The sequence below is a fragment of the Henckelia pumila genome, unplaced genomic scaffold, assembly GCF_033568475.1.
Source record: "Henckelia pumila isolate YLH828 unplaced genomic scaffold, ASM3356847v2 CTG_525:::fragment_3, whole genome shotgun sequence".
In the NCBI taxonomy this organism is placed as follows: domain Eukaryota; kingdom Viridiplantae; phylum Streptophyta; class Magnoliopsida; order Lamiales; family Gesneriaceae; genus Henckelia; species Henckelia pumila.
The window spans coordinates 135,931-147,919 of NW_027331857.1; the positions used below are offsets into that span (position 1 = coordinate 135,931).

An 11,989-nucleotide genomic window follows, 5' to 3' on the forward strand; every position below is an offset into this window, starting at 1 on the left:
CACCCGTCGTGGATGTTGGGACTCAGGTGCTAGCTGGATTAGCCCACATCCTTGAGCGACATGTGGACGCACCCAGAGCTGGACTGGGGACTGTTTATGAACAGTTTAGGAAGATGAATCCAAAGGACTTTGCTGGCACTACTGATCCGATGGTAGCGGAAGAATGGATTCGTTCACTGGTGGTGATCTTTCGCTATATGCAGTTGGGAGATCCAGATCGAGTGCGATGTGTTGTCTTTCTTCTCCAGGATGATGCCGCCCTCTGGTGGGAGGGAGTTGAGAAGACTGTGGATCCGACTACCCTACCTTGGACTGAGTTCAAGAGACTTTTCTTTGAGAAGTATTTTACCGCGGATGTGAGGGCCCGTTTGAAGACGGAGTTTATGAGCCTGCGACAGGGAGATTTATCAGTGGCTCAGTTTGTGGTGAAGTTTGAGAGGGGTTGCCACTTCGTGCCTTTGATCGGAGACGACGAGGAATAGAAGCTCCAGCACTTCATGGTGGGGCTACGACCCGCTATCCATCGGGATGTACTTATGGCGGAGCCAGCTGACTATGCTTCTGCGCTCAGGCGAGCTTTGAGGTCTGAGCAGACATTGAGGGACATCAGCGCTGAGGCACAGGGTAAGAGGCCATTCAAACCTCATGGCCAGCAGCACCAGCACCAGCAGCACGGCAAGAGGCCGTACCATGGACCACCGCGTCAGCAGGGGCATCAAGCCCATAGACCTCATGGGCATCAGGCCCACAGACCCCAGGGGAATCAGGCCCATATTCCTCAGGGGCGTCAGGCCCAGAGACCCGCTCCTCCCATGGCTGGGGAGAAGCCAGTATGAGGGATTTGCCACAGGGCTCATTTTGGAAAGTTCTTGATGGTAGCAGGAGTTTGCTACAAGTGCAAGAAACCAGGACATGTGGTTGCTGATTGTCCAGAGGTCCGGAGGCCCGCTGCAGGGCGAGTCTTCGTGATGCAGGCCAAGGAGGCCGACCCTGATACCACCCTGATCACATGTAATAATTTAAGCTTTTATGTTAAATCGGTATCTTAAATTTATTTGTGGATTCATGTTGGTAAACTGTTTTAAGTGAGAATTTGGTTATACTACGTGCTAGATATTCTTGAGTTTATTGAGGAACTTGCGTAAGATTTGTGCGTTATTGCATGATTTTGGCTGGTTACTAGCTGCATGCTTAGAATTATGGGAACTGTTTGTATTAGGATGAGCATAGATTTAGCTTGTGTTCAGGAAACCCAAATGCTACGTTGTAACTATGATTTTTGTAGGAAGAATCTTAGTAGCTGGTGTAGCCACCAAAGCATTATTAGACTCGGGGGCTACACATTCTTTTATTTCTGAGGCGTTTGTGCTCAAGTGGGGTATTCAGCAAGAGGAATTATTGGTGGGATTCTCAGTTATTATCCCGTCACGGGAAGAGCTGACCACCAAGAGCTTAGTCAGGAGTCTTGAACTTCTTTGCAGGGTCAGACGGTGGAAGCAGACCTGATAGTGTTGCCCATGCCTGAGTTTGATCTGATTCTTGGGATGGACTAGATGGCGAAGAATGCAGTGGTTATTGATTTTCAGCAGAGGTCAGTGTTGGTTAGACCGGAAGGTGTTGAGCCCTTCTGGTTTGAGGCAGCCAGGAGTCGGAGGAAGGCCAAGGTCATATATTTTCTACAGACGAGACAACTTATGCTGGAGGGCTGTGAGACATTCTTGGCAAGTTTGACCTTGACAAAAATGCCAGTTAGACTCGTGATTACAGATGTGGATGTGGTCCGAGATTTTGGAGATGTGTTTTTGGAAGACGTTGCGGGTCTTCCGTCTGATAGGGAGATGGAGTTCTCTATCGATTTGGTCCCGGGTACCGTCCCAATTTCTAAGGCACCATATAGGTTGGCGCCTACGAAAATGAAGGAGTTGAAAGAGTAGATTCAAGAGTTGCTAGATAAGGGTTTTATGCGCCCTAGTTTCTCTCCATGGGGCGCACCGGTTCTCTTTGTGAAGAAAAAGAATGGGAGCCTAAGGTTGTGTATTGATTACACGGAGTTGAATGGAGTGACTGTGAAGAACAAGTACCCATTGCCAAGGATTGAAGACCTCTTCGATCAGTTACAAGGAGCCTCTATATTTTCGAAGATTGATCTTCGTTCCGGTTATCATCAACTGGAGGTGAAGGAGGCATATGTATTCAAGACATCATTTAGGACTCGTTACGGCCACTACGTTTAGTGACCCTTACATGGATCACCTACTAAATAGAACTTAGGCATGCAATTAACTTAATAAACAGATATCAGAATAAACTGCGGATACATTACTAAAAATTACAATCCCAAGGCAAGGAATCTGTAAATATCCAAAATAGATTATACAACCAAATCAAAAGCTGTATCAACCCAAAACAATAGAATTAAACCTAGAAGAAGCTCTAGCTGGCCAACCACTGCCTAGCCCCTCTTGGAACCACCCGCCTCGTCCAATCGCAAACCTGCCCCATGGAATAGGGTGTCCATAAACACAGAGTACGAGACGTGAGCATAAAACGCTCAGTACGAGAGTATGAGTATACATGCATGCAAAGTGAACTCCCTATAAACTCGAGGTCAAGGATCAGATAACAGAGACAGACCGGGCCCTGGTATGTAGCACGCTGTGCCGTCGCTTCAGGAGGTGGCTCCCATACCATAATACCAGTGGATATGCCGAACCCAAATCGATGGAAGTCCAACCACTAACAGGATAGGGAAAAACTCTACTAACAGACATCTCGAAGGAGATAGCTCAGTATGCAAATGAATGCAGCATAAATCAATGACATATAAACCATGCAGTCACATAATACATGCATACTCAGTCAGGATATCTCGAACAGTACTTCTGTACCTCAAATCAGTGCAAGCTCTATCAACTCTAGGTCCACGCCTATAGTCTGCTCTACACTGCCAAATGATACTACTATCATTATAGTGCCCTAAAAGCCTTAACTAAGCTATTGCATACTCCTAAATATTTATAGAAAGCAAAAGCTATACCTTCGTCCTTCGTTAGCCCTTTGATGTCGATGCCTCCAGAACTTGGGCACAAGTCCGCTACGACTATCGAACGCCTCGAAGACTCCCGGGTCAGGCCTAGGAAGGCTAGAACAACTCGAATACAACTAGAGTAGAGAGGAAATCCGGAATTGGCAATTGAAAGTGAATTCTCGGCCTTCTATTTATAGACAACGATCGGAGCCTCCGAACCTCGATCGGAACGTCCGATCCTGCCTTCGGAGCTTCCGAAGATCCTAATCTGCCACGTGTCAAAATATCACTTGTTGACTTCGGATAGGGGTGATCGGAGCTTCCGATCTTGATCGGGGCTTCCGATCTTGCCACACGTCATGCCTGACGTAATACCATCGGAGCTTCCGATCCTGCATCGGAGCTTCCGATCCTGTTCGGAGCTTCCGAACTCACCTTCGGAGCTTCCAAACTCTTTCCAAGTAATTATGATTAATTCCTTAATTATTGATTTTGGTTACGGGCTACTACATTCTCCCCCACTTAAGATATTTCGTCCTCGAAATCAGATGTTAAGTACTAAATGTAATACAGAATTCAGAAATATTCTTTATTCAAATCAAAAGTTTACAGAGTTTGCAACTGAATACAACTCAAGAATAAAATCAAAACAACTCAGGATGGTCTTCACGCATCCTGTCCTCAAGCTCCCAAATAGCTTCCTCAGTGCCTCGGCGCTGCCACTGAACTAAATCCAAAACCGCCTCCCCCAGATAGTGGACAATCCCTCCGGATATGACTAGTCTCTCCACAATGGAAACAAGATCCAGAATCTCTACGACACTTGTCGGATGGATGGTTCTTCCCACAGTGATCACACTTGTCCTTCTTTTCGAAACGGACAACACCAGCAGAGCCAGAGGAAGAAGAAGTAGATCCAGACTTCTTGAAAGATTGGGCACGGGGACCCAAAGAACTAGCAGGTCTCGACTGAGAGAAAGACCTGTTCCGTCGAATGCTGTCCTCTGCCTGGTGACAATGGCTCATCAAACCCTCATAGGACATATCGTCACCAACCGCCACACGGTCATGGATCTCAGGGTTAAGGCCCTGAAGGAACATATTATACTTCATCCCAGAGCTGTCAGCAATCTCGGGGCAATAGGATAGCAGATCAAAGAACTTCTGCTGATACTCATCAATAGACATGGTTCCCTGTCGCAGACTCAGTAGCTCGCCCGCCTTCGACTGACGGAGTGCAGGAGGAAAATACAGCTTCTGAAAAGCTGTGCGGAACTCGGCCCAGGTGGCCACTCCTCTCGCCGCAAAAAAAGGTGCAGAAGTAAACCTCCATCACCTGCGTGCACGTCCATCCAGAAGATAACCAAGGGTCTCCATCTTCTGCTCCTCGGTGCATTGGAAAGTCTGAAAAGTCGTCTCCATACGATCTAACCAGTTCTCCGCATCCTCCGGAGACTCACCTCCAACCAAGGGCTTAGGCCCTGTCTGCAAGAATCGACGTACACTGAAACGGTCCTCATCTCGATGACGATGGTGGCGTTCCCGACGAGGCTCCCGGTCGGCATCACCCCAACGCCCACCAATACTGCCATGAGAACTCTGGTCGTCACGATCTGTCATCTACAAAATTAACCTAACGGTTATCTTATGTAGAATCTAAATCCCAAGAATACTTTGTATGTTCTGATACCATAAATGTAGTGACCCTTACATGGATCACCTACTAAACAAAACTTAGGCAGGCAATTAACTTAATAAACAGATATCAGAATAAACTGCGGAAACATTACTAAAAATTACAATCACAAGGCAAGGAATCTGTAAATATCCAAAATAGATTATACAACCAAATCGAAAGCTATATCAACCCAAAACAACAGAATTAAACCTAGACAAAGCTCCAGCTGGCCAACCACTGCCTAGGCCCTCTTGGAACCATCCGCCTCGTCCAATCGCAAACCTGACCCATGGAATAGGGTGTTCAGAAACACAGAGTATGAAACGTGAGCATAAAACGCTCAGTACGAGATTATGAGTATACATGCATGCAAAGTGAACTCCCTATAAAATCGAGGTCAAGGATCAGATAACAGAGACAGACTGGGCCCTGGTATGTAGCACGCTATGCCGTCGCTTCAGGAGGTGGCTCCCATACCATAAAACCAGTGGATATGCCGGACCCAAATCGATGGAAGTCCAACCACTAACAGGATAGGGAAAAACCCTACTAACAGACATCTCGAAGGAAATAGCTCAGTATGCAAATGAATGCAGCATAAATCAATGACATATAAACCATGCAGTCACATAATACATGCATACTCAGTCAGGATATCTCGAATAGTACTTCCGTACCTCAAATCAGTGCAAGCTCTATCAACTCTAGGTCCACGCCTATAGTCTGCTCTACACTGCCAAATGATACTACTATCATTATAGTGCCCTAAAAGCCTTAACTAAGCTATTACATACTCCTAAATATTTATAGGAAGCAAAAGCTATACCTTCGTCCGTCGTTAGCACTTTGATGTCGATGCCTCCAGAACTTGGGCACAAGTCCTCTACGACTATCGAACGCCTCGACGACTCCCGGGTCAAGCCTAGGAAGGCTAGAACAACTCGAATACAACTAGAGTAGAGAGGAAATCCGGAATTGGCAATTGAAAGTGAATTCTCGGCCTTCTATTTATAGACAACGATCGGAGCCTCCGAACCTCGATCGGAACGTCTGAACCTCGATCGGAACGTCCGATCCTGCCTTCGGAGCTTCCGAAGATCCTGATCTGCCACGTGTCAAAATATCACTTGTTGACTTCGGATAGGGGTGATCGGAGCTTCCGATCCTGATCGGAGCTTCCGATCTTGCCACACGTCATGCCTGACGTAATACCATCGGAGCTTCCGATCCTGCATCGGAGCTTCCGATCCTATTCGGAGCTTCCGAACTCACCTTCGGAGCTTTCGAACTCTTCCCAAGTAATTATGATTAATTTCTTAATTACTGATTTTGGTTATGGGCTACTACACTATGAGTTCCTTGTGATGCCGTTCGGGTTGATGAATGCACCCGCAATCTTCATGGATCTCATGAACCGCGTCTTCCAGTCATATTTAGACCGGTTTGTTATTGTTTTCATTGATGACATCCTCATCTAATCCAAGGACCGAGCAGAGCACGCCCAACATTTGAGGACAGTTCTTGAGATGCTTCGAGATCGGAAATTGTTTGCTAAGTTCGACAAGTGTGATTTTTGGTTGAAGAGAGTAGCATTCTTGGGTCATGTAATCTCTAAAAGTGGTGTAGAGGTTGATCCTTCTAAAGTTCAAGCAGTGAAGGAGTGGGCTATACCTAGTAATGCATCAGAGATTCGCATCTTCCTTAGTTTGGCAGGCTATTATAGGAAGTTCATCAAGGGCTTTTCGTCCATAGCAGTGCCCTTGACCGCATTGACCAAGAAGAATGTTAAGTTTGATTGGAGTCCGGAGTGTCAAGAGAGCTTTCACGTATTGAAGACAGCTCTCACGACAGCGCCAGTTATAGCCATGCCATCTGGGCAAGGTGACTTTGTTGTTTACACGGATGCTTCTAAACTAGGATTAGGAGCAGTTCTTGTGCAGCGGGAAAAAGTGATTGCCTATGCTTCCAAACAGTTGAAGGGACATGAGACGAATTATCCTACTCATGATTTGGAGTTGGCTGTCGTAGTCTTCGCACTCAAGATTTGGAGGCACTATCTCTATGGGGAAAAGTGCAAGATCTTTACGGACCATAAGAGCCTCAAGTACTTATTCACCTAAAAGGAGTTGAACATGAGGCAGCGGAGATGGCTAGAATTGGTGAAGGACTACGACTGCGACATTAGTTACCATCCGGGTAAGGCTAATGTCATTGCGGATGCATTGAGCAGGAAAGCAGCAGTGATTTCCTCCTTGTCAGTGTCTAGACCTTTGCAGTATGAGATTGAAAGGTTTGATTTGGAGTTTTATGCATGGGTTAGAGCGCGCCCTGATTATCTTCATTGACGGTGGGAACTACATTGTTTGACCGTATCCATGCTGAACAAGATAATGATGAGCAGTTAGGTAAGTGGAGTCAGAGAGATGAGGAGAGGAGTAGTGACTTGTACTCAGTGGTTGACGGGATTGTGAAATTTCGGGGACGATTTTGGGTGCCTGCAGGTGATTCTTTGCGAACTACGATCATGGCAGAGGCTCATGCATAACCGTACTCCATTCACCCAGGGAGTACTAAGATGTACCGTGATCTTCAGCAGTTATATTGGTGGCCGGGAATGAAGCGAGACATTGCCCGATTTGTGGCTGAGTGTCTGACTTGCCAGCAGGTTAAGGCGGAACATCAGAGACCCGCTGATTTACTCAAGCCTCTCCCTATCCATGAGTGGAAATGGGAGAATGTTACGATGGATTTTTTAGTGGGGTTTCCAAGGACGGTGAAGAATTCGAATGTCATATGGGTTGTTGTAGACCGCCTCACTAAGTCGGCACACTTCCTACCGGTGAGGACGACCTACTCCATGGCTCAGTATGCGGAGTTGTACATCCGTGAGATAGTCAGACTTCATGGTATCCCTATCTCGATAATGTCTGACCGATACCCATGGTTCACTTCGTCGTTTTGGAAGAGCCTTCATTCAGCGCTGGGAATGAAACTTTGGTACAGTACATCATTTCACCCTCAGATGGATGGGCAATCCGAGAGGGTAATACAGATATTGGAGGATATTTAGAGGGCTTGTGCCATTGACTTTCATGGCAGCTAGGAGTCGAGATTACCCCTAGTGGAGTTTGCGTATAATAACAGTTATCAGGCCACTATCGGTATGGCACCTTATGAGGCATTGTATGGCAGACCATGTAGATCACCGGTGTTGTGGACCGAGGCCGGTGAGAGATCGGAGTTAGGGCCGAAGATTGTACAGCAGAAAGCTGAGTTCATGGCCAAGATCCAAGATAGAATGAGGACTGCTCAGAGCAGGCAGAAGAGTTACGCTGATCATAGGAGGAGAGACTTGGAATTTTCGATGGAAGATCACGTGTTTGTGCGAGTAGCTCCTATGAAAGGCGTGATGAGGTTTGGCAAGAAAGGGAAATTGGCACCAAGGTTCATTGGACCTTTCGAGATATTGGACAGGATAGGGGCATTGGCGTATAGAGTAGCCTTGCCACCTAGCCTTGATGGAGTCCATAATGTCTTCCACGTGTCTATGTTGAGGAAGTACATCTCGAATCCGTCTCATGTGCTCAGTTGTGAACCTCTTCAGTTATCTCCTCACATGACTTATGAGGAGAGGATCGATCGGATTCTTGGGAGGCAAGAGAGGAGACTTCGCAACAAGTCGATACCAATGGTCAAGGTTGGTTGGTTGCACCATACAGAAGAGGAAGCTACTTGGGAGTCAGAGGCTGACATCAGGACTCGCTAACCGGACCTCTTCGGTAAGCTTTAATTCCGAGCACGAAATTTCTTTTTAGGGAGGGAGGAATTGTGACGCCTAAAATCCATAAATTAAATTCCATGACTAAATTAGTTTTAATGTTTAAATTTTATAATTCATGGTAATTTAAATGATTTAAATCTCCTTAGAATTTATTAATATGTTATTGAAGATTTAATTGCTTAAATTGCTTGTATTGGTGACTTCCGGCTTCGGCGTCGGTAAAGGCAAACACGGCGGAAAAAATCCTTCATTTTAAATTTAGGTGACCTAAATTTCTTGAGAGGTGAAGAAAATAAAATAAAATCTTTATTTTTAGATTTATCATTTAAGAAAAACCGCGTAAGCGCATTTTTGCGTGTAATTCTTTAAATTTCCCAAACTTGCCTTTTTAGACCCGAACAAGTGAAACTTCATTCTTGACATTTAAAATTTAAGATTCTAGACTTATAAATTTAAATTAGGGGCAATTCTACAAGCTAAAATTTGTAAAATCAAAACTAGCACTTTTATTAGTCAAAGAGCACTTTTTGACTTGCCTTACTCTCACACACTCACACCTATACATACATATATATATTATATCATACCACAACTTAAAACCCTAGCTTTCTAATTCTACCTAGCCGCCATTCACCCTCATTTTTCTCCCTTCTCTCACGCCTTCACACATTTCACCCAAGGTAACTCACGGCCACTCCTCCTCCTTCTTCCCCTCGCCGCCGGCCGCCCCTCCCTGCCGTCCAGCCGTCGTGTAGCCACCATAGCTCCAGCCGTGTGTGTGTGCGCCTAGATATCTCACCCCTTTGTTCCTCTTTCAAGATTTAAGGCAAGATTCCCTTGTTTCTTCTTTTAAACCCAAGCATAGGCTATATTTTCTTGGTTACCTTGTTGCTTTGGTGTTTTTGGAAAAACAATTTTGTATATTATGTATGTATGTGTTCGGTTTTGGGGGGTTCAAGTGGGCTTGCGGTTGGCTTTGTGTATTTTAAATTCTAGCTTGCTTTTTGAGCTCATATGAATGATTTACAAGCTCTTAAATGAAGTTTTGCATGAATTAATAAAAAAATCAGAAATGATATGTTGATTCCAATCCATTTTCATGTGTGTATGGTGGGTTTTAAGCTTCATGTGTTGTTGGCCAAGTTAAATAATACATGTGCTTTGAAAGGTTGTGAAAAATATTGAGTTGTGGCGTTTGAATCGAAAGTTTTGTTCGAATGGATGAATGGAGTTGAGGGGCTGCCATGTGGTGTTTTTGAGGTTGTACATGTGTATTTGGATGTGTTTTAGGAGGGCCATAGGGCTGGTCATGGAACTAGTAGGTTGGGTGGTCTCTTGGAGGAGTTTTGAAGATATTGGGCTAGTGCTTGGGGCAAAAAGGGAGAGGTAAAGTAGTGATGGGCTAGGGATTTGTCCAAGGGCCCTAACTGATTGTATAGGCATGTCAAATAGTCATGTACATGGGTTTTGAGGTGCAATAGATTGAGGGATGAGCTTGGGTGGCCATAGTTGTAAGTTGGCCAAAAACAGAATTTTTACCGTCGCGTCAAGTATTGGGAAACAGGTCTGGTGAGGTAGGTTCCGTAGGTCTGAGCAGGGGCTACCCCTGATTTTCATAATGTATAGGATGTTAGGATTGTGTCGGTGTAAATTGAGCCTATTTGGGATAAAAATCGATTAGGTTATGTGCGTTTTATGTTGGGGTGACGCGAGCAGATTTTTCTATTGTCTACGGGCTGTCCGGGAGTCTAAGTTTTCGAGTTGGTTTGGGCCACTATAAAAATGTGAATACTGATTATAGGAGTATTTTAAGGTGTGATTGAGGTTCCGGTTCAAACGGGAAGTCTTTTGAATTTAAATAAGATGAGTTATGGATTTTATGGGTTAACCGCTAGGGTTAGTCTCTTGTGAGCGTAAACTTAAGTGGAAGGAGAAAAGCCTTAAAACCAAGGGTGCTCCCTTACACTCCGATCATCCATAAAATTTATGTCATGCTATCTTTTGAGTTTATCTCATCTAAATTATTCAACGCCATTTATTCTTGTGTGTGACTTCAAAGTTATTTAAATATCTAGTCCCGAAGTCTTATATTAAAGAATGCATGATGAAGTGTAAGTTGAAATGAGAAAAGTTAAATGAATGGAAAGTTAAAGTATGATGTGAATTGGTTGTGACTTAGACGTTCAATGATGGGTCGGGGGATGCCCTGACTCACTTGCTAAATGAGACGTGTAGTACGGTGTTTAACGGGAGACATCCCGGCATCCCTACCAAATTCAGACGTATAGTACGGTGTTTAACGGGAGAAATCTCGGCATCCCTACCAAATTCAGAGGGGCAATGTGGTGTTTAACGAGAGAAATCTCAGCATCCTTGCCGGCATTGTATACTATAGCCATTGATCGATCAAAATTATAGTCACGACCGAGGATCCAAATTCAAAAGTAAAAGTAAAGGATAATTGATTCATGAATGTGTTTTCCATCGCATATTGCTATTGTTCTTACTTCGGGCATGTTATGACTTTTTTTCCTCTTCGTGTGAGATTCATACTAGGATGCCTCACCTAAATCCTTTATCGAGAATCTACCTGATAACCATATCTTTGTTGACTGCAACATCCCTACATCATTTCCCATGAGTAGGATGTCATCAACATAAAGTACTAAGAATGTTACCGCATTCTTAACTACTTTCTTGTACACGCATGGTTCCTCCGGGTTCTTGATAAAACCAAAATCCTTTATCGTTTCATCAAATTTCTGGTTCCAACTTCTTGATGCTTGTTTGAGACCATAGATTGATCTCTGAAGCTTGCATACCTTATGCTCGCTTTCCATGGATGTGTATCCCTCAGGCTGCATCATATAGATCTCTTCCTTAATGTTTCCATTAAGAAATGCAGTCTTTACATCCATTTGCCATATCTCATAGTCATACCATTCTGCTATGGCAATAAGGATTCTTATGGACTTGAACATTGCGACTGGTGAAAAGGTTTCATCATAGTCAACTCCTTGTCTTTGAGTATAAATTTTTGCCACCAATCGTGCCTTGTAGGTCAATACCTTTCCATCAGGCCCAAGCTTTCTCTTGTAGATCCATTTGCACCCAATTGGAACAATTCCATCGGGAGGATCTACTAAAGACCAAACTTGGTTAGAATGCATCGAGTCTATTTCCGATTGCATAGGTTCAAGCCATAAATTCGAATCCGCATCAGAAATTGCTTCCTTGAAGTTTCTTGGATCACATCCAATGTCGGGTTCACTTTGATCCCATTCAAGAAGAAGACCATATCTAATAGGAGGCCTAGAAGTCCTCTTGGATCTCCTAGTAATAGGCGTGTCTTGTGATGATTCTTGAGGTGTAGGATCGCTATTTTGTATTTCGGGTTCTTCTCGAATTTCTTCGAGTTCCATGATCTTGCCTTTCTTATCCAATAAGAACTCCTTCTCCAAGAAGGTGGCATTCCTTGAAACAAACACTTTTGGTTTCAGCA

The 11,989-nt window shown here is 44.4% G+C and overlaps 1 protein-coding gene across 1 annotated transcript; it reads left to right on the forward strand.

Moving 5' to 3' along the window:
* Nucleotides 1-872: 872 nt before the first annotated feature.
* LOC140873072 (uncharacterized) lies at nucleotides 873-1,934 on the forward strand. Its single transcript, XM_073276057.1, has 4 exons — nucleotides 873-1,011; nucleotides 1,114-1,141; nucleotides 1,248-1,482; nucleotides 1,554-1,934. The coding sequence occupies exons 1-4, from the start codon at nucleotides 873-875 to the stop codon at nucleotides 1,932-1,934; spliced, it is 783 nt and encodes a 260-aa protein (XP_073132158.1).
* Nucleotides 1,935-11,989: the final 10,055 nt, after the last annotated feature.